The sequence below is a fragment of the Mytilus californianus genome, unplaced genomic scaffold (genome assembly GCF_021869535.1).
Source record: "Mytilus californianus isolate M0D057914Y unplaced genomic scaffold, xbMytCali1.0.p SCAF_50, whole genome shotgun sequence".
In the NCBI taxonomy this organism is placed as follows: Eukaryota; Metazoa; Mollusca; class Bivalvia; order Mytilida; family Mytilidae; genus Mytilus; species Mytilus californianus.
This window is the reverse complement of record NW_026262702.1, coordinates 63,794-91,751: the sequence shown is the minus strand read 5'-3', so window position 1 is coordinate 91,751 and position 27,958 is coordinate 63,794. Positions and strand designations below refer to the sequence as shown.

Here is a 27,958-nt window from a genome sequence, read left to right as displayed (position 1 = left end):
GAACAGTTGGGGCAAGTATGGACACAACATTCAAGCTTGATACAGCTCTGAATTTGGATTGTGATTAAATATTTGACACAGCATAGGTTTCTGACACAGAATGAATGTGGTCAAAGAACTTAAAAATTTTAAATTGGACATTCACCTATTATGGTCCAATATCCAAAATCTAAATACATGGTTAGATTCAGCATATCAAAGAACCCCAAGAATTCAATTTTTGATGAAATCAAACAAAGCTTAATTTTGGACCCTTTTGACCTCAATGTGGACAAAGTTGATAACGGGGCCCAAAAATCAAAAATCTAAATACATGGTTAGATTCAGCATATCAAAGAACCCCATATATTCAATTTTTGTTGAAATCAAACAAAGTTTAATTTTGGACCCCGATTTGGACCAACTTGAAAACTGGGCCCATAATCAAAAATCTAAATACATGTTTAGATTCAGCATATCAAAGAACCCTAAGAATTCAATTTTTGTTAAAATCAAACTTAGTTTAATTTTGGACCCTTTGGACCTTAATGTAGACCAATTTGAAAACGGAACCAAAAATTAAGAATCTAAATACACGGTTAGATTCGGCATATCAAAGAACCCCAATAATTCAATTTTTGATGAAATCAAACAAAGTTTAATTTTGGACCCTTTGGACCTCAATGTGGACCAATTTAAAAACAGGGCCCAAAATCCAAAAACTTAATACACAGTTAGATTCAGCATATTAAAGAAACCCAAGAATTCAAGAATAAAACCCCATTGAAATTGGTCAAAAAATAAGCAATTTATACGAAGTATCTTCTTTTGCACAATACTGTGCAATTGAATATTTCGTGCTATTGCGCAATACTGCACAATTGACAATTTCTTGCTATTGCGCAATATTGTGCTATTGGATATTTCTTGCTATTATGCATTACTGTGCAATTGAAGATTTCTTGCTATTGCGCAATACTGTGCAATTGAAGATTTCTTGCTATTGTGCAATACTGTGCAATTGAAAATTTCTTGCTATTGCACAATACTTATTATATAATAATTTACACATCCTGTTTGGTGTGTATCTCCTACCATATCATTATTATTTGCTTTTAAATATAAATCAGAAATAACCAAATTAAAATGGAAAATTTTAAAAGAAAAAAAAAAGGAAAAAAAAAAAATCCCCCCCCCCAAATTTTTTGAACCCCCTTATGATTCATCACCCCCAAACTCAATCCCAGCATTCCCTGTGTGATATGGAACCTTGTGGTACAATTTCAGAGAGATCCATACACTTGAACACAAGTTATTGTCTGGAAACTAGAAAAATGCTTATTTTTGGCCCCTTTTTGGCCCCTTATTCCTAAACATTTCGGGCAATTACCCCCAAACTCAATTCCAGCTTTCCCTTTGTGATATGGAACCTTGTAGTTCAATTTCAGAAAGATCCATACACTTACACACAAGTAATTATCATGAAACTAGAAAAATGCTTGTTTTTTGCCCCTTTTTTGGCCCCTTATTCCTTAAATTTTGAGGCAATTACCCCCAAAATCAATCCCAGCATTCACTTTGTGATATGGAACCTTGTGGTATAATGTCAGAGAGATCCATACACTAACACACAAGTTATGTCTGGAAGTTACAAAAATGCTTATTTTTGGCCCCTTATTCCTTAACTGTTGGTACCATAACCCCCAAAATCAATCCCAACCTTCCTTTTGTGGTATTGAACCTTATGGTAAAATTTCACAGAGATCCATTCACTTAAACTAAAGTTAGAGTGCGAAAACCAATGTGTCTTCGGACGACGACGACGACGACGACGACGACGCCAACGTCATACCAATATACGACCAAAAAATTTTTAATTTTTGCGGTCGTATAAAAAGCAGAAATACAAATTATATATAGTATTAAAAGGCAAATATTCTTAATGGGTTACATATAAACATATCTGTACTATATTGATAGTTTCTCCGAGTTCAAAATATTGATTACTATAAATTCCAATAATTTTCAATACATTTAGGTTTTCTTGAATAAAAAGCAATTGAACTTGGCACATGCTGTCAAAGATTTATCTAATCAATCAATATGTCATAGAATTTTCTTAGTTACTTGTTTAAAATTGGTCATTTACTCTTTATCTATCTCTAAATCATTTTTATAAAGTTAACACAATCCCTACCCTCCTTCTCAGCCTCTCTCTGAATATTTCTTTGCTGTCTTGTTTAGCCTTATCTTGGTCATCGCTATCGTTTTCTGTGGACTGATAAACTTTTTTCATGGCAGTGATCATACGAGAACAAGAGCGTCTCTGTCTCTCGTAACAATCAGGGTGACAGTAATTCTGATGGGTACAGATAAAGTTGGACAGATTGGCCAGTTGTACTACTACCTGGAAAAATTGAAAACAACATGTTATAAATTTCATGCATCGGAAGATCTTTTCTTTTTTTCATTTATTTATACTTTCACAAAGTATGTGTTTAAAAGAAATATTACATAGTCTATTTTTTAACATTTCAAAAATATTTATGGTTGAACCAGAATTAAGCACATGATGTGCATGGGAGGCACATTTTTCCGGACCCAACCACCTATATATATAATTTTCATTGTATTTATTATTCTAATAAAGTTCTAAGGAAAATGCAACCACCCACAATTTATTCATTTGAGTGCCTCTCATCACCACCCTCTCCCACCATGATCAATTTGGGGACATCCCTTAGGAAAAATGGGAAGATTCATTCCTCTAAAATGAAATCTCTTTAAGATATTCTGTAATAAAAAAATGGGTGAAAATACTTGCGTTTACCAGCTCAGGTTGATACTTTTTTTGCATAACACATAAAAGTTAGTTGCTGACTGATGACTTCATATTTAGCTTACCCTAACCCATGGCATATTTCTACACATGCTGAAGTCATCAGTTTCAGGGGCCTCAGTTTGTTCATTCTCATCACTAAGTACCGACTCTCCATCTTCACGATCCTCATCTTCCATCACTTTGTCTGATTGTAATGACTGACTGCTGACCTTGCGGGACTTTATACTACCAAATCTTTTTATACCTGAAATTATATTAATATTACTGTGGATTCATTATTATTCATGGGGTAAGTATTTTCGTGAATATCATGGGTAAAGGTCAACTACAAATTTAAATGTTCAACAAAGTTCAAATTTACAATAGGTTTGTATGCACAGTTTGGCAAAACAACAAAATCAAATATCCACGAAACTGCAATTTTTCCTTAATCAACGAAAATTGGTACTGTAAATTCAGAAATTATTGCGTGCATTTATTATTGCGATTTTGTCATTTAAGACCAAAATGTGATTATTATTTTTGCGATACTGAGAAAATTCCCTCTTCCTTCATATAAAAATAATCCAAAATGCGAGTTTAAATTATTGCGATTACAACCCTGTCGTATTTTTCGTAATAATAATCCGTCACAATAATTTCTGAATGCTAATAAAAATTTAATCAATTTTGTAGAAGAGGTATTGTGCTTCTTGCCTAGTTGTTCTGAAAACACAAGTGAATCCACAGTACTCATATAATGTTGTTCTTCTATATTCTGTGTGCAATTTACCTTCCAATTATATTTTTTTCAGTTTTCAGAACAACTTGGCAAGAAGCACAATACCTCTTCTACAAAGTTGATTAAATTTTTATTAGCATTCAACTGGTTTGCTCTTTCAGTTCGATTCTCATGTCAACTATGAAATTATCCACATAATAATTGTTTGAATGCTGTGGTATACCAACACCTGTTGTACATATACATTTATTTCACAGTGTTAGTTTAATTGTTTATGAAGTTTCCCCAAGTACTTTGAATAAACAGCTGACTGTCAGAAAACAGTTGATGAATTTTATAATATATACATAAAGTACAAGTAGGTCAAATATTTCGTGCTATTTTACATGTGTCCAGACTGTGGCTGAACCTACCAGTAGTTAATAAGAAATCTGTAAGAAAGATGTTGACCAACTACATACTCAATTATAGGCTTTTCAGCCAAATAATTATGTCAAAAGCATTAAACACAAATAATTGTGTATAAGAAAAAAATGCTATAAACTAATTAGGTCTATCATCCAACATGACATCAGGACATAAAAAAGGCAACTAGAAGAAACAACAGTCATATTCGGGAGATGGCAAAGACAATTTCAAAAGATATGGTTTATTAAACCAGATTAAATACTGTAAATTCAAAAATTATTGCAATGTTTTTATTAATGCAAAAAATGTGACTGTATCAGGGTTGCAATTATAAAACTTGCATTCATTAATTCAGGAGTGATTTTTCTACATAAAATTTAGGAATCACATTAATTATATGCCAGTGGTCCAGGACTCACAATAATAAATGCATGCATTAATTTCTGAATTTACAGTACTCAAAACCATCATCTTGAATGAAAAAGATTCATTTCTTTATCAGAACTTTAAAATTGTTCTTACTTCCTCCTTCTTGTCTTTTTAGTCTAAAACTTCTGTTATGTCTGAAGCTTGAGTTAGCTCCAGATCCTCGCCTGAAATGTTTCAGTAACTTGGGTCTGCCTTGAGCTAATCGTCTCCCTTTCCTTTCTTCATTAGGTGTATGAGGTGGCATGCCTGGCTCCATGGCAGACAAAGATGTGGTACTACTGTGTACAGAGTCAGATTTCTCACCAAGTACAGCAAAGCTGATCTTTCTGTCTCCAGTCCCTGGACTTCCAACAGTTACTCCTGAAATTTTTTTTATTCAGTCATCTTTTTTCATTGAACATAATTTTTCAAACAAAATATATTTTGTTTTTCGAAATCCACTTTTTCAATTTACCTACTTTAAAAGATATAATAGTATAAAACTAATAGAATTCTAGTAATTTCACCCATAGTTCATAACTGGAAAATAATTTAGTATCTGTATTTATAGAAAAACAAAAAATGACAAATAACTTCAATATAAACATTAACAGTTTTCTGGCCCCTTCTTTGTTGTCCACATGATTTGCACCTCAGTATTTAAAATTGGGATAACTCTGTATGCCTATATGGAAGTGAGTTCTAATGGTTTACTGTATACTGGAATAGTTTTAACAAAAATCTGTATCATTATGAATTCCATAGAGTCATACTTATCCTGTAACAGCTAACAATCTCTGTTACCTGAAGCAGAATGAGTCATATCAGCCATATTGGACTCAGAACTCTGGGAATGGATAGGACTGCTGACAATACTGCTCCATCTTCTTGAAGCTGCAGAACGATCTGGACCAGGGGTATCACGTCTAGGACTTCGACCCTTTGGAAGATCTCTGAACGTTTCCCTTAAAAATGTTGTAATTTCTTGCAGAACTAAACAAGCCATCATCTTCAAAGCATATGGACATGCAGAACCAGTCACATTTACTGTTCCTGAAATAAATACATGTGTCAATTAAAAAATAATTTATAAGTTCATTCAGGACAGAAAAATTGCTTTTCCAAAAAGTATATTATTTCAGGGAAGGGGGATGAAAGTGGTAGATTCAATAAATTTTATGGGTGGTATTTGTTTTTTTAAATCTACCCAAAGAACATTATAATTTATTAATTTACAAATTACACATTGCTGATAAAAAATTAATGTTGAAAGTCAAAGGTTCTACTACAGTTATCACAAAAACTTTAAATAACATTGTCATGATCCATGAAAATCAGGGTAAGGTCTAACGAAGCCTGACAGTCAGATAGGCAGACCTTGCAATTATTCTGTATATACCAAATATGGTTGGTTAATAATTTATTCAAACAAAAATTTACAGTAGAATCTACCTATTTTTTTTACAGGAAATAGTATTCTATTCAACCTAATATTTCTCATAAGCATTTTTGAAAGAGTTTATACCTTCATCTAAGAAATCTTCATCCTCATCACATATCTTCAATTCTTTCCTGGTTGTCTCACTTTGTATATCACTGATTATCTTCTGTCTGTCTTTGTGTTCTTTAGCCAGTATATACTCCATCATCAGCCCTAGGTTCTGAAGAAATAAAACACAACTATTATTGTAAATTCAGAAATTATTTTGAGGTTTTTTTTAATGCGAATAATGCGACTGAGTGAGTATTGCACTCAAATTCTGATATCATATACATATATCTGTATTAAGCTTTTCCTGAAATCACAATAATTAATATCAAATTTTTGTTCAGTCTTCAAAAATCTCAATAATAAATGCATGCAATAATTTGTGAAATTACAGTATTTACATCTTCATCCTTTGGTTTCTGGTTGTCTCATTGGCAAACATTTCTTGTATTTACTTTTTTTTATAGATTTTGAGAAGGTACTTTATGATGTAGTATTCTGTGCTTTGTTAAAATATATAAAAAACTATACTGATAGTTTGCAGAATAAACAAGCATTCTGAGAGTACCGGTTAATAAACAGCTGCGCCATGAGCGCATGATACGCCCGTCGTCTTGTGTGTGAATTTTTATGCAATAAGCATAAATAGTTTCTGATATACGGCATGACATGCGAAAACCCCCTTTTTTTTTTACAAAAAACTCAATATCTCTAAAATAAAATTTTGAATCAAAACCAAAAAGTATACAGATCTTTAGATTAATATAACTAAATAGTGTGTAAAGTTTTAAGCAATAATCATAAACTGTTTTTGAGATACGGCGCGACATGTGAAAAACCCCTTCCCCTTTTTTAACAAAATACTCAATATCTCTAAAATAAAACTTTGAATCATCACCAAAAAGTATACAGATCTTAAGGTTAATATAACTAAGAAGTGTGTAAAGTTTTAAGCAATAATCATAAATTGTTTTTTAGATACGGCGCGACATGTGAAAAAAAACACACACCTGTTTTAGTTACTAAGTCCTGTAACTCAAAAAGTTTTAATCTTATTTTCACCAAAAAGTATACAGATCGTTTGACCATCATGTGAAACAACTATGTTAAGTTTCATGAAATTTGGATAAGTCATTCTCAAGTTACGGTGCGACATGTTTACGCCGGACAGACAGACGGACAGACAGACGAACGGACACCGGACATTTGTATACCATAATACGTCCCGTCAATAATTGACGGGCGTATAAAAAAATTAATTGTACTGGAACAAAATGCTAACTTGATCTATAACTTGTCATGGTGTAAACTATATAACAAATATCAAGTCAATATCTTCAAGCATGACGAAAAAAGTGCGGAAAACTGATAATTTAAGTGAATTTTCTAAGTCCAAGGACCATAACTCTGCAAAAAATCATCAAACCGAAACAAAATTCAAACTTGGTCTGTAACTTGTCATGATAAAACTATATACCAATTATCAAATCAATATCTTCAAGCATGACGAAAAAAAGTGCGGAAAACTGATTATTTGAGTGAATTTTCTAAGTCCAAGGACCATAACTCTGCACAAAATCATCAGACCAGAACAAAATTCAAACTTGATCTGTAACTTGTCATGATAAAACAATGTATTAATTATTAAATCAATATCTTCAAGAATGACAAAAAAAGTGCGGAAAACTGAATATTTGAGTGAATTTTCCAAGTCCAGGACCATAACTCTGCACAAAATTATCAGACCGGAACAAAATTCGAACTTGATTTGTAACTTGTCATGATAAAACAATATACCAAATATCAAACCAATATCTTCAAGCATGAAGAAAAAAAGTGTGGAAAACTGATTTGCCGGACTGACAGAAGGACAGACAGACGGACAGACAGACAGACAGATGGACGGAGTGCAAACCTAAAGTCCCCTTTGACTTCGTCGGTAGGGGACTAAAAAAAAACTCAATCAGATCTATTAGGTCCTATGAGAAATGAGTTTTCAGATGATGGCCATCTCATACATTTTTTTCATGAAATTGAATTTCAGCAAAGATTCATAATGGTTTATCTATAGTTGCCCCAATATTACAGAAAGTTTGAAAATTTTCACCCTAGCTACTGTATCAATCACAAATGGCACATAACAAATTTTCAGAGAATATTTGATTTGATAAATGTATATAAATCTCTGGAAAAACATTTATTTTTAATTAGTTGTTTCCGTACCTCTGCCCAACTGTAAAACATCCTGCCTGCAGCTTTCTGTAATGTAAGTGTTCTACGGTATCCCGATGGCTGACCTCTATTCTGTAGTGCTGATGCAGAATTACGGAAACTTGGAATATTCAACCTCATCCAGTTTGGCCAGTCTCCATGGTTACAACGATGGATAAATTGTGCACACTCTAACAAAAGTGAAGCTCTGGCTATAACAGGAGCATCCTGGAGTTATAACAGACATTATCCAATCAGCAACAATTATTCATATTTCATAAAATAGATTTTTTAATATAGCTCAATAAAATCAAAATCAATATGAAATTGTAAAAGTAAGCTGAAATTGAATTACAACTACATGAACTATGCAAGAATCGAGTGGTTGGCTTGCTTAAATGTAATTAATAAGTTTTTTTTCAGTTAGAACAACTTTTCTCGTAATGTACTGATTGATAGATTCCATTTTATGTTTTGAAATTTTTTTTCATGAAATGTGCTTTTCCCCTTATACAATCGAACAAAAAAAAATATTTGCTCCCCTAACTATAAATCTATTTAATCATAACTGAAGTTCAGAATATAGATACCTCTAAACAAAATGTGTAAAATCTAATACACAGTATTTACAGTATGTAAAATACTTCATGCATCTGAAAAGTGATCTCAAATCAAGAACCCCTATATACACTATTTGTAACAATACTAACCAACTCTAACATGGCAGCAATAAGCTGTGGATCAGGAATAGAACCAGGATGACAACATTCCAGAAGAAATGAAAATCTTAACATCCCTGACTTAATGAGATATTTGTCAACCAGTTTCTTTTCTCTAGTCAATACAAAATCCAGATCTGTATCATCATTCTGGGCCTGATCTTTGTTTTTCAAACCTGCAAAACATTTATCTTTTTATAAATTCATGAAAACATAATTATTTATTCAAAATTGATATAAAATTTTTAATTATTATTATGATTTTCTTGCAAGTAGTCAGTTTATTCTTGATGTCATCAAGGGTTGTTTTAAGAATATTAAAGAGGGGTGAAAGATACCAGAGGGACAGTCAAACTCATGGATTGAAAATAAACTGACAACGCCATGGCTAAAAACTAAAAAGACAAACAGACAAATAATAGTACAGATGACACAACATAGAAAACTAAAGACTAAGCAACACGAACCCCACCAAAAACTGGGGGTGATCTCAGGTGCTCCGGAAGGGTAAGCAGATCTTGCTCCACATGTGGCACCCGTTGTGTTGCTCATGTTATTACAAATCCGGTAAATAGATGTGATGATATCATTATGGTTCATATAGGTGGAATTCAGGTAAATCAGTATAAAGCAACTTGAAGATAGAGGTTTCCAAGTGACCAATTTCAATGTCAATATTTATCTACTATTTAGTTCTGACAGATAAAACTAGAGGCTCTATCGCTCACCTTAGTCTATGTGCATATCAAACAAAGGACACTCTAAACTTTGTAGAGGAGAATAGACTTCATTGAAAAAAATCTCTATTTTGTTGATCTTGTATTAATGATCTTTTAGTCTGTTTAGTTTCTCTCTATCTTCTTTAGTTTTTGCTCAAAACATAAAAGATGGTAAAAAAAATCCTCATTTAAAGGCAATCACTCCTATGAAAAGTGACAGTCTACTAACTATATCGGCAAAATTTGACTTTTTAATAGATCTTGCCTTGATCATTTTTGTGATTTAAAGTGTTTATTTATCTATTATAATTAAAATCATATAAGGCATAATGGAAAAAAAATGTTTCTCTCTAAAGATCATAGTTTTCATGATAATAGGCAAAAATGAAAAAAAATGGTAAAATTTGTCATTTATGGGCAATAACTCCTATAGGAATTTTTAACATTTTTGACGTATATGGACAAATGGTAGAACTCAGTATTTTGAACATTTTTTCTCCTTTCAGATTTTCACTATTTATAACGGTTTAAAGAATAATAGACAAAACTTGCATTTTACTCCTATGTTCTATTTATAGCCATGTCGGCCATATTGGTTGGTAGGCGGGGTCATCAGACACATTTTTTAAACTAGATTACCTAATGATGATTGTGGTCAAGTTTAGTTAAATTTGTCTCAGTTGTTTTAGAGGAGAAGATTTTGTAAAAGATTACAAAAATTTACAAAAAAGTTGTTAAAAACTGACTATAAAGGGCAATAACTTCTTAAGGGGTCAATTGACCATTTTGGTCATGTTGACTTATTTTTAGATCTTACTTTGCTGTACATTATTGCTTTTTTACAGTTTATCTCTATCTATAATAATATTGAAGATAATAACCAAAACCTGCAAAATTTTCTTAAAATTACCAATTCATGGGAAGCAACCCATTAATGGGTTGTCTGATTTGTCTGAAAATTTCAGGGCAGATAGATCCTCTTAGAGGAGAAGATTTTTGTAAAAGTTAAAGACGACGGACAACGACGTCCGACAACAGACGCCAAGTGATGATAAAAGCTCACTTGGCCTTTTAGGCCAGGTGAGCTAAAAATTAAACTGAACTGAACAATAGCTAAAACCTGGTTAACACAAGTATGGTATTGGTTGTACATATATATTTGAAATCAAATTAACATCAAAATAAACACAAATGATGTGAAGTGTTTTTATGACATTACTTCATCTTAATGTGACACTTTTATCCATCTTACTATTAAGAACTGTTTCTTTTCCAAAAATCCAGAAACATACAACAGTATAATTAAAGATGGATAAAAGTGTCACAATACGATGATGTAACGTCATAGAAACACTTAACAAGGTCTTGATACGTCCCTTGAAGGATGAAAGTGCTAAATCTTTAACAGCAACAAACAGCAGTACCTGCCTAATCTGCCTTTTGATATTACTTTTTCTTACCATCAGTACTCCCTCTTTTATTCATTCTTTTCCCAAGGTTTTTCAGTCCACCTTGTATTCTCTTACTAGAACTAATAAGAGATATTGCAGCATGACTAGCTGTTTTGAATGACATTTTCCCTTTCAGAACTGCCTTTGGAACCTGCATATCACTTTTACTATCCCTCCTGTCCAAGGGGTGGGGATCACTCATGGCTTCCTCTTCATGGTCAGATTTAGCAGCTCTTTTCCAGCCTGAAATATATTTCTTTGTATTTTTATACTGAAATTAAGAATTTCATGTTAACTTTGAACTTTCATTTCTGATAGCTTTTTGCATTCCATAAACAGACACAACAAAATTTAATGTTAGGTAAAAGTCCTGATCCTTCTAGTACAAGATTTAATAGATGTTATCTCTTAATATTTGTTCAAAAGTATAAATAAGCTGTTGACGTACAGAAATGTCTAGCCTTTATGTAATTTTTGCAAATTCAAAAATTATTGCAAGGTTTTAATTACAAATGTATTGAGAATAATGAGACTGGGCAAGTTTTTGCAAATTCAGAAATTATTGTAAGGTTTTAATTATTGAGAATAATCAGACTGGGTGAGTATCGCAACAAAAAGAATTTGTTTTCTGAAATCTCACACATATATTTGTATGCAGCTTTTTCTGTAATCACAATACATATTCTCACAACTAGGTCTGTTATGTCAAAATAATTTTGTCATGTGACCGTGACATCATCAATGTTTTTTCATAATTTACTCCTTAAAAATGGAATTAAGAATTAAATTATAAGGAATGACTTTGTCTATTAGAAATAACATCAAAAATGTGGTGCACACTTTTAAATAACCCGCTACACAGTTTAGTGTGCACCACATTTTTGATGTTATTTCTTCATAGACAGAAAAAATATTACAGTCATTCCTTAAACAACTGTGTAAAATGATAATTAAGATCACCGATATGAAATTTGCTGAATCTTCTCCTAGTAATTCCAGATCCACCAATGGAGTCATCATCCGTATTAGATCCTTGTTTATTCTGCCTTAACTCATCCAGTAATTCTGAATCACTTGCAGCATACAACTGTAGGGCTAATGACTGTAAACATATTTTATTTTGTGTACATAAATAAACAAATAACTGAAACCATCTGTATGAATTGTAAAATACAGTCACTGCTTAATTTTAAAGCTTGCTGTCATTTGTCTTTTGAAATTAAAATAGCAATTACCTGACAATGTTTTAATCCTACTTTAACTTATTCCTTCAAAGTAAGTTTTATTTAAAAATAATTTAAACTTGCCACAAATTTTAAACTGATAAATTCATTTTTTTTTCCCTTTCAATACATCTTCATGCTTTTACTGTTGAAAGCTTTTTTTTAATATTACAATAATTACATTTATTCTTCCTTAATTTTTCTGTAGGTTTTAATGCAGACATATCTTTCAATTTTCTTCAGAAATCTAAATAGTAGCAAACCTTTTTTATCTTCTTTTTGAAGAGTGATTTCTTTGGTTTTCCTGACTCCTCGCCAGATGCAGGAGATGCATTCTTTGAACTTTCTTTTTCATCACCACTTTCTGATGTCTGAGAAGTTGTCCTCCTGCAAGAAGTTACATATGTGATATTATCAAGAAAATAAATGGTCAGAAATTACTAGTTTTGCTTGTTAGTGTATGACATCATCTTTTTAACATTCTTATAATATAACCTTTGTGAGCATGCTCACTTACTCCACACACCCCACATTGTCACCAGATTCCTAAGTTCAAAGACTCATAACTCCTACAAAAGTCAAAATTTCTTAAGGATTTGCACATAGTATATCCTAAACATCTACAAAGTTTCATGAAATTCTGTTGTGTGGTTTAAGAGGAGTTACGATTACAAACTGTTGCTGTAGACTGGGCAGTATATTTAGTCCAAAATTCTGAGTTCATAGGAGCATAACTCCTTGAAAAAAAATTGAATCATAATTATCTGTCGATATGCACATCTAAATAGTATGTCCTTATTATCTACAAAGTTTCATGAAATTTCTGTTGTGTGGTTTCAGAGAAGTTGCGATGACAAACTGTTGCAGTAGTATATTTAGGCCAAAATTCTAAGTTCAAAGGGGCATAACTCTTAGAAAAATAACTGAATCATAATATCTTGTTGATATGCACATCTACATAGTATGTCTTTATTATTTACAAAGATTCATGAATTTCTGTTGTGTGGTTTCAGAGGAGTTGCAATGACAAGAACAGGACTGATGGATGAACTGACTGACGGACTGACACAAATATGTTGTGTGGGGTATAATAAAGTTAAGTTTTATTTGTGCAAAACTACCCAGGGTTAACCATATTGAATTATCTTTTGTGTACTGTTATGCTAAATGACTTTCCTTTTTGTGTCCCATAAATTGTAATGAAACTATTTTAACCTATACCTACCTCATAGGTATAACTTTCTTTATCTTTTCCTCCCTTTCTTTTTCTTTTTTCTTCAGTTTATCCAATGAATCCAGAAGCCCACTTAGTTCGACTCTCCTGAATGTCCCGCCATGAATCTCCTTTACATATGCTATAAACTGACGTATATCACAAAACATACTCTACAATATAATATTGCCCATGTTTTTTCTCTCCATAAATTGCATCCAAACTACATGAACTAATACATTTTAACTACCAGTAGTGTTTCCTGCAAGATGTTTTGGCGTGGTATGGCGCCCTGTCGTGTTTTTCTTGACGCCCTGTCCTTTTTAGGAAAAAAATTTGGCACCATGCCCCTTTTCTGTAGTATTTTAGAATGCCCCGCCGTAATTTAATATAGGTTCTGCAATTCATCTTTTAGCAATACCATTTCGAGTTATTTCCTTCGTAATGTTTGAACAGTTTTGAAGCGACAGAGTACAAATAAGATTAATGATTGAATCTAATAGTGACAACCTCTACGAATTTAAAATGTGGACAATTTAAAAGGGAACCAGGCGATCGTTTGTGTTATAATTTTACGATGAATGGGATGAACATTACATCTGTTTGGTTTTATTTCTATTTATACTATTCCGTCTGTCGAGACGTCAGATTGGGTATGAATTTAAGACGGTTTTCATACTGTTGTTATCTTAATAAATTATAGTTAAGAATATAGCTGATTATGAGTGATATAGTTTTGAATAGTAAAAAAAATCAACGTTTCAATAAAAAAGCAACAAAAAAACACAGATAGAAAAAAGATGAAAAGTAGAAGAATATGTATAGTAAGTCTTGCTATACAAATCTTTGAATATCCTAAAACTATTTGTACAGTTATGAGCCAAGGTAGCTTTGATTGGTATAAACTTGCGAGATCCAAAAGGTATTTGGCACTTCTTTTGTGCATCTTAAAAGCAATGCATTGCATATGCTCTTGGTCATGCAAAGTCCACTTTCACAACACATCCTTAAACAATTAGTCTCAGTGATCCAGTATAAAAGTTTATAACTGGAGTTATTGATTGAAATGAGGCAGTTGGACAATGAACATGATCAAGATTCTATTAGCTGAGTCTAGAAGTGATAATTTTATTACAAAAAGGAATCCCTACCTATTACAGTGTCTTTATATCTATGTAGAGTGTGCCCTAAAAGTGTAGTCCATTGCATAAAGGGTGCCCTTAAAGTGTAGCCAATCGTGCTAAGAGTGCCCTCTGAGAAAAAAATTACTCTGTCCTTTTCAAAAGCTGCAGGAAACACTATACCAGTACATTTTATTGCAACTGATTAGTTCAAATTGAATTTTATCTAAACATGCTTATATTCTATTTAGACATTTGTTCAGTATTGAATCAATATTGCTCAGATAACTTTATCTTTCATTTACTGTGAATTTGTTTTTTTTAGTGAAGTACCAATTAAATGCTTTTGTGGATAAAGTTAACCAAGAATTCAAATCTTCATAGAAGTATAAATTTTCTTTAAGCTTGTTTACTGACTTTGGCAAAATAAAGAAATTAAATATTAACTAAAATACATTTTTTCCTCAATCCAAGAAAATAAATGATTCCACAGTATCTTACTTCCACATGACCATGATGACCATTTAGGGTTTCAACACCTTTATGTTTTAGAAAACATATAATCACTTTTCTATACATTTTTATATACTTTTTTCGGGTAGAATTGCTAATTATCTGCAAGTAACTGACAAATTCTTGTCAACAACCTGTTGATCAAATATACCTTGCCATTTTGCAAATGACAAGACTTAATACTGAACACTTTATACATGTATATACATGTATCCTGCAAGCAACCAACTATTGTACAAATAACAGATTCCCAAATAAATGTTTGCTTTATTTTTATGGTAAATTAAGTATTGTTTCCCTGTATCTTGCTTCTGTTTTTAAAGAAAATGTTGATATTGAAATTAAAATTCATGTCATAGTTCATTCTGCGGTTTGCTTCGCTATCCGCAATTAAGCAATGTCAATTTCTTTAAAAAATGAACAAAATAATTGAAAATTGAAAACTAAACATTTCAGCGTCAGGTTTTAATTGCAGGATAAAAACAAAAAACTATTCAAAATAATTTGTTCTCTCTTTTGAATTGAGATATTCAAGCCTGTTCCTAAGTTTGTACAAATAAATTATACATTTTCCGACAATGCAAGGACACATATATATTGTATATGTATAAAGTGCATGAAGTATAGTGGCAATCATAGCAAAATTTGTACACAGCTAAAACTGCTATTTTATGTTAAAAGAAGAAAATTAAGAAAGATTAACAAGTAATTACAATATTGTCACTGCTGTAGAGTTCCCTTGTATTTTCCACACATTTAGAAATAAAAGGCTTTAGTATGTTGGTAATCAGCACTCCCTCCACACCTCTATATCCCAATCCACCGATACTGTGACCAAAATTATTATGGAAACCATTCTGTTGGAATGACATTCTCTCTGTTGATGAGGACTTAAAAAATCCTGAAATGGAACTATATAATTATGACTAATTCTGTTCAGAGGATTGAGAATTTACCTGTTGTCAATAAAAATTTTAATTCTCACAATATTCAATTTAAAAATGCAAGTTACACAAGAGAAGGCAAAGAATTTGAATCAAATAAGTTACAACAACTGATCTGTATGTGGAAAGATTTTGAATTCTCATAAAAAGTGTTGGAGCTTAAAACTAGGTTCAGTACAGTGACCTATAGTTGCTTATATCTATGTCATTTAGTCTCTGTTGGATAGTTGTCTCATTGGCAATCATACATCTTCTTATTTTTATATCAAGTATTAAAGAAAAGATGTACACCACCAGGGCTACTGGTTAATAAAAAAATAATGCTGTTTGATTTTTTATTGTCATGGGCAACTGGGCGAGCATGAATTTCTACCATTGACATAAAAGATATGTTTTGTCTGGTTTATAATAAATTTGATAACAGTAATTTGAATGATAATGCAATATAAATGACATTTAGACTGGACTTAAAATCTCTTTCCTAAATATTATAATACTCAACAGAGACAAAACATAACACTTAGCCAAGTCAGTGAACCATAACTGAATGATTAAGTTTAGTTATACTTGAAAGTAAGATGTGACCTAAAAATGTAATTACAAAACATTTTAAAGTACTTATCAGGGGTGAATAGCCTTCATTTTCAGGTTTGCCTTAAGAATTGGTGAGCTGAACATTTTAAGAAAGCTACTGTTCATACCTTGCCCTGGTGTTTGACTAGCTTGGCGTATTGTTGAAGGATCAATACAGAATCCTAAGAAAGAATGGAGAAAATCTATAGTTTCTTGAACTGGCATCTTCTTAACTGTATCTCTTAAATAGCTACGGAATAATCCTGAATTAATTCGTTGCAGGCGCTGTAGACAGTTGTGACCTTTGGCCCTCAGATGGTCACCATAGCTACCATGTAATCCATCACCACATCCATTGGGACATCCAAGAGATTTGAAAATACTAAATACAAAGAAAATAAATTGATGAGTGTTGTTTGCATGTGACACTAGCGGAGGGTATGTTTTTTTTGTCATTTGATATTCAATATCCAACCTGCTGCTAACAGCCACTAAACCCATTTTATTGATAAGATTTATCAACTAAAAAAAAGAATTAAAATAATTATGTAGGTACAAGCAAAAAGGAAAATGTTCTTTTTTGTGTGTGCATGTTTGTTCATTTGAAATTATTTATTGTAACCTTGTAATTTTTACAACTGCATAACCAAACTATTTATGTAAACATCATATAGGGTCTGAACTTTTCATGAAAATTACACTATTCACGCCTAACTGGGTTAAATTATTACAATTCTTTTAATTTATTTATTTCTATTATATTCTATCTACCTCAAACTTAGATTCTGTTGTTAGAACCTACCTAATCAAACTATCCATAGCTAAACCATGAGCTGTCACTTTTCCCATTGCAAGATCACATTTTGAGGGAGTCTTTGTTTCCTCCTTAGGATTAGGAAGATTTGTCTCCCCTGGTTTTGACCGAATATCACTTTTTCTCTCTATAATATCCAAATCCAACAGACAATTGATAATATTCAGTAATACTTCAGCAACACGCTGGCTTCTTTGGTTGGTTGAAATAAAATGTACAGCACGTAAAACGATCTTGTAATTCAATTGTCCGTTGTCTTGTATGTAATAAACTGACCCAGATACTTCACTAACGTCGTCTTCAATTTGATAACTTATATCTGAATCAGTCATGCTACGTGGTATTTTATCTGATGGCTTCAGTAATTTACTGTCATTCTGTCCCTCTTCTTGACTCTTTTGTAACATAGCCAACATTTTTTCTTGGTGTTTTGGAGTATGTTCTGTCACCATTATTATTGGATTTTTATTTTCCTTTGCCATGAATGAGTCTCCTTGATGTGACGAGACGGAAGATTCATTGCTACTCTCAGCAGATTCCTGATCAGACATGTCATGAGTAGGAGTTGGATTTTTATTTTCTGCCAGTTTCATCTTAAGGCTATGAGACATACCCTGACTTGCAGATAGGAAACCAGGGTTGATCTTATAGCTTTGGTGTTTTGAACTGCTTCCTTCATTATCTGCAGTAGACCCTGAACTAGAGGAGGAATCTGTGACATTTAGAACTTCTTTTTCTGGTGAAGGGTTTCTTGAATCTATATACTTTTCATATTTCAATTTCAACTCATCTACACGAGTTTTCTTTAATGGCGGTTGTTTTCTATCTTCTATTAAGTTTTCATCGTTGATTATTGATTCACTTGGGATAGTCTGAAGAGTTTTGGCAGCAGCTTGTTTGGCTTTATTTTTATCAAGAATATTTTTTTCTCTCCTGTGTTTCTTTAACTCTAGAAACTTTTGAAATGTTGGAGTGATTGTACTATTTCTCTGTAGAATTTGGATATCAGGTATCGGTAGGGAGTAACTTCTTTCTCTCTCAGAAAGGTCAAGTCTTGTATTCTCATCGCAAACTTCTAACATTCTCTGCTGAATGTAACGTAAAGCCCAATAAATTCCTTCTTCGGACCAATGCAGGCAAAACAGACATCTTAAAACAGCCACATCAAAATAGCTTGCACTAAGGATATCAGACATCCCTGGTGCCTTTGTTCCACTCATCACCGCACTGATCAGTCTATTCTTATTGAACTCTCGATCAATTGAATCTTTCTTCTGAAAAGGCGGCATTTTGAAATCTGATGAAATACTATAAACACTATTTTTTTTCCCACATTGGCATGTTTTTCCAGCTGAATTTCCACTGGGAACAACTGTGTTACAAAATTCACAAATGACCTCCATGTTGACTGACTGTGAATCTGTCATTGACCAATGACATATATCACTCATGGTAACTAATGGAGCATCACCAGGTGACTGATCATTACAACTGGTCCGTCTGCTCACAGGGTCACCAAAAGGAAAAGCCAAATTATCTCGAGAAGAACCTTTCCCAATGTAAATATTAGCAGCATTTGTATTAAACTTAAACATGTTTCTCTGGGCTTTTAGTATGTTACGTTGGGGTTTAACTGGAGCAGCAAAACAAGTAATATCTGGTTGTCTATAGTCCCACAATGGCTGCCAAAGTTGAAGGCCATTTTCTAACTTCAATGTTTGAAAATCTGATATTTCCAACAAGTGAATAAGTGGAGCAAACAGATAAATAAACAACTGTATTGTGGTAAGTGTGTGCATCTGTACTGAGCTATCACCTCTGGAGGGGTCAGATTCTAGATCTTCACATTCTGAGGCAGCATCCAGTATTATCCAATGTAGGATGTACAATAACTTGGACTCACTGGGCCCCAGTCTTCTTTCTGTTAATTATATAATTATTTGTTAACAATTACATGTATATGACAATGGTTTTAGATAAGTTCATGTAGTTCTGTTTTTGAAAAGTCAAATACATGATTCAGTATATGTAGTGCATGTACATTTCTTTTTACTTTGGCAATAAATAACTCAACTGTCTATATCATGCATAAGATTTTTATGAGAATCTGATTTGTAATGTTATATGCAAATAAAATTCATTTTAATGCTTTAGAAGTTGTTTTTTGTGTTTTCTTGTGTTCTGTGTTGCCACCTGGAAGTTGTATTTGATCATGTCTAAATTAGAGATGAAAGATTCTGTCAATGGCCAAATTAGTTTATTATTTACTTTGTATATGTGTTCTAACAAGGAATACAGAGGGTAAATGTATGAAAATTGACAAAACATGCCCATTTGATGATAGCGGCCGCCATTGTTTTTTTACTTTTGTAGTATCAGGTGATCATGTGTCATGTGACTTTTAAAGGTTGTAAAGTTGAATAAAATGATTATTTTAAAAACATTTTTATTTTGTAACATTTTTAAAAAAAACTTCATACAAATCATAATTGCCGACATGTCAATGACATCTTGTAAACTGTATGGACTTGATTAAGGAACAAAATTAATCTGTCAATTGATTTGTTTTGAAAACGATTAGACTTCCTAGTTGATATTAAATAAGAGTGTGATATTCCGGATTAAACGATTCAATGAGTACCAACAAACAATAAATAAAATTAGCAGGGATTAATATTCATTTCAGCTCTAATTTATCAACATAAATATTACAATTTATTCATTTATTGTGTAATTAAGAATATTCGTAATGATTCCGTATTCCGTACAAGATTCATCAACTACGCTTTGCATTCAAACAACTTCCCAATTTAACACTTCCTGTTGTTCTCAATCAACACATCTGGAAACAATAAAGAATCAAACATTGTTATCGCTAAATTATTTATTCTGCAACAATATTTTCATTATCATGTAATCAACCAGGACTGAGTTCAATTTGTCTCCGAAAAAGAAACCATTTCAATGGACGCATTATACCGAGTTTCAAGTTTGGATTTTCCCAGAAAGTCCCTGTGTGTTAAGCATATATAAGAAGAAAATTTTTCTCTCAAGTTTCAAGGGTGAAAAAGGGGGTGCGTACTATGCATGAGTGCGTTTTATACACACCAAAAGACGGTAAAAGTATCAGAAAATTTTGAATTTGGTTTAAAAAAAATCATCAGACATCCACAACTTCTTTAAGTCTACCTTTTTTTTGAAATTACCTTCTGTTAAAAATCAGACACTTATTTTTCCATATTTATAGGATGAAAGTGCAATTCCCCAACAGCAAAGATATCTACAAGCGGCAATTTCAAATAATTTTTACATTGTACAGGAGCATCATTCCCCATTCATTGAGAGTGAATCAATCTTGAGTGTGAGTGTACTATACAGTACAATGAAACAAACTAGTGCTTTGGTCATTGTTGAAGGCCATTCAGTGACCTATAGCCGTCAATATCTGTGTCATTTTGTCTATTGTGGAGAGTTGTCTCATTGGCAGTCATACCACATCTTCTTTTTATATAGACCTATATATATCATGTATATATAGCTACCATCATTACAATTTTATAAATTTTTTCATATCACGCTTCTCAAGTGATATGGGTTTTTCTCAGTCGAGAAGAAAGAGAATGTTTACTGTCATGAGCCTACATCATTGACATTGCCTTGGAAAGCACTGATAAACAGTTTATCAATATATAGTCTTTCAAACTAGGATGTTTTTGGCTACATTTCATCTCAGGGCTGTTGCCCTTTGAAGAGATTGTAGCTGAGAAACACCCTCTTGTTTGAAATATCATCCGAATCGATAATCTATAAATATACTGTGAAAGACGCAATGAACCCCACCACCCATGTGTTATCATTTGAATTTTTTTAAATGCCTTTCAAAAACAAAACATTTGTTGGAGAAATAGCCATTTGTATTAAAAATGTGTGATTGGAAAAAAAATAATAAACTAACCTGTTTGGTTTTGTTTGCATGCAGCCAAAAGTGAAGAACATGCATGCATGACATGTGGGAATGCTGCTTGTATAACCTTCCATCTAGATACACTCTGTATGGCCTCACAAAGACTTGGGGAGGCTCCATGCAGGATATTCTGTACTACAACACGTTCCAGTGACTGAAACAAAATAGAACTTTACATGTATAGTAATAATTATATCAAGGGTCAGAACATAGTTTATATTTTTGGATCATACTATTTCATAACATATATATATCTGTATGCACCACAAAAGGCTCTGAATTGGAAATAAAATATGTTTAATGTATAAAGTAAGACATTCCCCGATAGAATATTTTGATATTATAGGCTCTTTTAAATTAATTAACAACTTTACCAGACTTAAGGTAATTAAGAGCTTGACATATATTATACACACACTTGTCTTTTGCTGAAGCTGTATGTTGAACCCTACAATGTTGATGTTTTGTGTAGTACTTTTTTTTGTCATTGGTTTGCTGTCTTATTGTATACCCAACATCCCATTTGATGCATATACAGTCTTGTCACTGGAAATAGACAGTTTCTTCAATAATCGGTTTTACTGATCAATATAATAACAAATTGACTTATCTTTTATTGACATGATTGATGACATAATTAAGTTTTATCATTTTACCAATAATTAAATTCTTTATAGTGTCATTGGTCTGTTGACATTATTTTGTTGACTTTTATTACCAAAATGATCCTGGACTACACTCCAGACTTGTGAATTGATTAAATGTGCTTTCAAACAGGTGAGTTTAATTAATTTCTCATAAAAAATTTGTTTTCAATTTACTGTTTTAAAGGGTTGCACTGTAAGCTCTCTCAAAGCATACTTTTGCATTTGTTAGATCATCTCCTTATTTTATGTACATGTATGTACTGTAGACCAAATATAAAACAGTTATCATGGTTGTACATGTTTCTGTTTCAAAAAATCTGTCTCAGTTTAATAGTAACAAATTATGTACATGTAGGACTAATGATTGCTTATTTTTCCAGGAATGTTTATGTTTATTTCATCCTCTCTCTAATACCTGTAATTTTTTTTGCTAGTACATGAAATAAAATTCAGTTTTAAGTCTTGTACAAAGTAGTGTAATCACAGTAACATGCAAGCTATTTCCCCAATTAAGCATGTCATATTTTTGGCTGGACATTAAGAAGCCATCAATCAAACAAATATGATTCTATAACATTGTACCGGTACATCTTCAAAATTTAAGTAAAATCTTCACTTAAATCTTGTAATTGACAGTGATGGTCGAATGAGAATTGAATTTAGACAAATCAGATTTTACATGTTTTAGTAGCAACACTTCAGCAGCATCTGTATATATATATATACATGTATGGCTTACACAAGTCTAAATTGAAAACAATGTTCAAAACTATGATTGCGTTGGATAAAAACCGCAATTTTTATACGTGTGCATACATGTATGGCTTATACATATATCTCCCAATATACCATTGATACAATATTCTAGGGCTTGCATTTCTAGAAGATATAGAATTACTAACAAGGAAACTGTTGAAACAAAGGGTTTTCAATAATGAGGGTTGTAAACGGGGGTATGTGCATGGACGAATGGGAAATAAAATTGCCATTTCAAAACAAATGAAAAAATTTGCTTGCACATTGCTTTTCCACCAATTTGCACAAAACATGGTGAAATTTGAGCTACAAGCAAGAAAATATGTGAAATAAAATTGAAATAAAATTGAAAACTCATTGCAAAAAAAGAGCCCTTTACCACCCTCAATAATGATAACTAAAGCTGCAGTCATCTCTTTTGAAAGTTCTACAGATGCAATCATAACTTGCTTGACTGTTTTGGAATATCTGTGTAACAGTTGACCACAGACATATTCCATTTGTCATAGCCACAATCATGTCTTCATTTCTTCGCTAATGAATTCATTAAACGCACCTTATCCATTTCCTCGAATGTGACCTACATTATTAGACTTATCACCAGGTTATTACTTACATAAACAACATGACAGGTGTCACATGTGGAGCAGGAACTGCTTACCCTTCCGGAGCACCTGAGATCCCAGCCAATTTTTGGTGGGGTTCGTGTTGAGCCTTAAGTTTTTTATGTTGTTTTGAATACTGTTGTTTGTCTTTTGGTCTTTTTTTGCCATAGCGTAGTCTATTTATTTTTGACTTGAGTTTGAATGTCCCTTTGGTATCTTTCACCTCTCTTTTATCACTAGTTTTACTTGGCATGAATGAAATGACGGGTGTCACTAGTAAAGCAAGCTCCCTTTGGCGTACACAAAAAACACAATACTTTTGTTCATTTACATGTACATTGTATGTGTGACTTGTACATTGTAAGTACTGTATCAACATGATCAATTTTTTTTTTAGACATCATAACTTTTTTTAAGGGATATATCCACCACATTTGCAAACTAAAGACTACTTTTTAAAATGTTTACATACATTTGTACATGTATATACATGATATATTTATCTGCAAAAACTAATGTAATTCAACTTACGACTACTGCTGCTTCACATAATTTCCCTCTCTTTGGTCTTATAAATGGACTGCAAAAGAAAGTTTATGTGTCTTTCAAATTTATCAAGTTTACATGGTTATGGTTTAATGCTGACTTTATTAACTTAACATCATCAAATTCAGAACTAAATGTATACTTTTCCTTCTGAAAACCTTTGATACTGTACTTAACAAGATTAATAAATGGTAATCTTGTACATAGAATATTTGAGATTTTATTGCGATGTTTATCCGGTCATATTTTTCACATCAATGAAAACACTGCATTGATTACTGAATAAATAGTAGTCAGTGTAAGCTTTCAAACACTCTTAAATGAGAATAGGAAAAAACAATAACATGTTTTTTCAGTTCATCCGACACAAAGAGAAGAATGTCTGGTTTGTGAGAATGCATTTATTTGTTGTCTCTGCAATCATAATTAAGCATGTAATGGTTATTCCATCAGTGAAAAGGGCACTTAAATTCAGTGTCTACAAATACTATTAAAATTAATGGAAACTGTGTCCATGGGACACAGATGATGCCCCTGCTTTATAAAACATTATAAAGGGACATAACTAGAGAACTGCAAAAGTGATGCCACCCAAATTCGAACTTGATCTGTGTTTTATGGTAATAAGCATGGTCTATAAGTTTCATAACATTTGCTTGAGGAAAGTTAGAGAACGGAAACGAAAAATTCGACAATTTTTCCATTATAAAGGGGCATAACTCAGGAACGGTAAAAAGTGGCAACACCCAAATTGGAACCTGATCTGTGTTTTGTGGTAATAAGCTTTGTGTATAAATTTCATAACATTTGGTAAAGGGAAACTAAAGTTAAAGAACGGAAACCAATTTCGGGACCTACAGATGTATGGACAGACAAACAAACAGACGGACAAGAGTAAACCTTAATGCCCCCTCCACTACAGCGGGGGCATAAAAATGTAAAATTTGTTGAAAAACAATCCAAATCTGTGACAGATGAAAAGTAATTTCCCAACTTATTCATTGTGCTCATGTTTGCAATGATAATTTTGATTCAATTCAATAAATATAATATACATACATGTACATGTATGTGTAATACTGGAGAACTGCCAATGACATCTCTACAATAAATCCATTGGATGTTGGATGTGTACTGATTGACATTTCAGTCTTAGATACATGATTTTTTATTAGTTGTTATTGAAATTTGAACTAGCTTTCAGTAACTGCGAGTACTCTCAGATCTATACTTAGTGTTTTTTTTTTGTTGTGGGGATGTATATAAATGCCTTGCTATGTCTGGTTTGTGTTTTTGTTACTTGTTTTTCTGTTTTGTATTGATCTGATGAGTTAAGCCCTTTTCAACTGATTTTTATAGCTTGTTCAGATGTTGTGCTGTTACACCACTGTCCCAGGTTAGGCCGCAGTGGTTCCCAAGGCTTTGAGAAATCAACTTGATTAAGTCCAGTAAACCATTCTTATTAACTGGACCAGACTCTTTTTAACTGGACGTTAACACATATGGTTTTGACAAAATTAAAAATTTTACTGGTCATTTGGTCCAGTAATGCATATCACTTAACTGGACTAAACCGATTTTTACTGGACTTTGCCCAGTGTCCGGCGACCTTGGGAATGACGGTTACGGGGAGGTTTGGCACCTGCAAACATGTTTAATCCTGCCACATTCCAATCTTTATGTACCTGTCCCAAGTCAGGAGTCTGTAGTTCAGTGGTTGTTATTGGTTAATGTCAGAATTTTTTTTCAGAATTTCTTTAGTTATAAATTTGGCGTATTAGTTTTCTGAATTGAATTGTTTCATATTTTTCATGTCTTTTACAGCCGACTATACGGTATGGGTTTATCTCATTGTTGTAGGTGGTATGGTTGCCTTTAATTGCTTATATGTACATTTGTACATATGTACATCCACTTTATTTTAACTTTGGTGGATAGTTGTCTCATTGGCAATCATACCACATCTCCTTATTTTTATACTACATGTACATATATGTAAGTCAAAGATTTTGCTTCCTCAAATTCCTAAAACACATTATAACAATTTTTTTTTTTCAGTACACAAAATAACTTTGGAAGATGACTGTACCTGTATCAACCTTATATATATTATAGGGGCATATATTGATACATTGTAAAACTTTTTCAACACGTACGTCTGTCACAACCTTGGTTAATTATAGAGTCAAGATCCATTTCTTATACTGTAAATTCAGAAATTATTGTGATTTTGTCATTTTAGACTAAAATGCAATTTTTAATTTTTGTGTTATTGAGGAAAATCCTGTTTAATTCATATAACAAATTTCAAAATGTGAGTTTTAATTATTGCGATTATAACCCTGTCGCATTTTTCGCAATAATAAAAACATCACAATAATTTCTTAATTTACAGTATACTATACATGGCACAACAATCATACTTGGTTAGTATATATATATCTGAGGTCACCATAACCTACATTTCCTGCTTGAACGACTTTTTTGCATTAAGGTAAAAGTATAAACATCTACAAGCAAAGATCACATATGATGAAACAAGGAATCCATTAGATGACGAAAATAACCATGATTTAGCATCCGAATATGAACCTGACTCTGAGTAGGAATCCGACTAGGATGAAGCTATGCCAGTTACTGAAACTGACCTTCTCAATAGCAGACCCCATGCTTGGTGTTTGGTCTAGAAGTGGAAGATGCATAAGGGTCTCCTCAAAATTTGATTGCATTTGAGGATTATTGTTACCTTGTAAGGCTTGTTAAACAAAACTTCCAATTGGCTCTGATCAAGTTTTGTGCTGACTTTTGCTCAGTACATGGTCCCCTCGTACATATTTCGGCCAACTATGAGCCCACAAAATAATACCCCAAGATATGCAATCAAATGCTTGGTGGATTCTTCTGAATATGCAAAGCAGGTACCATCAAGGGAATTAATGTTTATGTGTATTTCTATGTGTTATTATACCTTCTGAAACTTGTGTAATCTAATAGAAATTGATGTATATTGTTATCATCAGACTACCCCCCCCCCCTCCCCCCCTTTACCACCCTCTTTAATAAAATTCCTTTGCCTTTGGATTGGGTTATAATTTTTGGTGGGTTTTGTATCATTGATAAATATGTTTCCTTATAATACGGCAGTTCCGGGATACGCTACAGTTTTTAGTTGAATCTGTCATGTGACTTCCATCACCATGTGACAAAAATGTAGGCATCGTCACTTCCAACACATGTTGAGCAAACGGGTGAAAAATTTGATTTTATTCCGCACAAAATATTTGGGAAATTAAAATCTAATAAGATGATCACCCTCCCTCAGTCGTACGGGAATCAAGATTACGTACTTACGGAACATAAATTATTTCCATACTACCCTACAGAATGACGATTATGAAAGTACTGGCAACTTTTAATAGAGCAGGGATACAGGTGCGCTTTCCATCTGGTAAATGACGTCATAAAGGCGTGCGAAATTGACGATCTTTTCCGGTGAAAGACATGATTCCAGAAATGACGTATTATTCAAACATAACAAATAATGCAAAAAGACTTAAAAGCCTGCATAATGGATACAAGATTTGAATTTAAAGTGTTGCATTTTAAATGAATGAGTTTGAACAAGGATTTGTATAGTAAGAAAACTCTTTGTGTGTTTACAAATTAATTTACAAATTACAGTGTGCATCCCCTTGGCCTTTCAATCAATGCAAATTTGCAATTCATGCACCAAAATTTCTTAATTGATTTAAGAAAACTATTAGGTTTAGAAAAGAAACATTCATTAATTCAAGATTTGTGGATTAATAATTAAATTTAATGAGCCCACCTGGTTTGACGCCAGAAAAATGCCTGGATAGGCAATGGAATCGATTGATCACCATCATCACCAGACAGATTTTTACGCTTAGGCATTTTGTAATTGCTTCTTCATTAAATATTTACACCCTTCCATCTTTAATTTTCTGTTTCACATCAAAAATGGCGTATTACTAGAACTCTCTTATCTGTTTATTGATCTGAATCGGCTGCTGATGCTGATTGATCTGATCAATGTAATTGTAATAAAAATGTCCGAGATTTCCGAGAAAT

At 32.5% G+C, this 27,958-nt stretch overlaps 1 protein-coding gene across 1 annotated transcript in view; it reads right to left on the bottom strand.

The window, feature by feature from the left end:
• LOC127703784 (protein unc-80 homolog) overlaps positions 1-27,898 on the bottom strand; it is a 78,627-nt gene extending 50,729 nt beyond the window's left edge. Inside the window, exons 1-17 of the mRNA XM_052207868.1 lie at positions 27,696-27,898; positions 23,852-23,900; positions 21,304-21,466; positions 17,337-19,269; positions 16,663-16,916; positions 15,731-15,918; positions 13,396-13,556; positions 12,434-12,557; positions 11,908-12,049; positions 10,957-11,190; positions 8,769-8,953; positions 8,071-8,286; positions 5,884-6,019; positions 5,163-5,411; positions 4,473-4,739; positions 2,884-3,065; positions 2,177-2,386 (exon numbers count right to left, since the gene is read on the bottom strand). Of these exons, the coding sequence (XP_052063828.1) occupies positions 2,177-2,386; positions 2,884-3,065; positions 4,473-4,739; positions 5,163-5,411; positions 5,884-6,019; positions 8,071-8,286; positions 8,769-8,953; positions 10,957-11,190; positions 11,908-12,049; positions 12,434-12,557; positions 13,396-13,556; positions 15,731-15,918; positions 16,663-16,916; positions 17,337-19,269; positions 21,304-21,466; positions 23,852-23,900; positions 27,696-27,781 (4,779 nt within the window). The 5' untranslated portion in view covers positions 27,782-27,898. The remainder of the gene's footprint in view (positions 1-2,176; positions 2,387-2,883; positions 3,066-4,472; positions 4,740-5,162; positions 5,412-5,883; positions 6,020-8,070; positions 8,287-8,768; positions 8,954-10,956; positions 11,191-11,907; positions 12,050-12,433; positions 12,558-13,395; positions 13,557-15,730; positions 15,919-16,662; positions 16,917-17,336; positions 19,270-21,303; positions 21,467-23,851; positions 23,901-27,695) is intronic.
• Between the last annotated feature and the right edge of the window lie 60 nt (positions 27,899-27,958).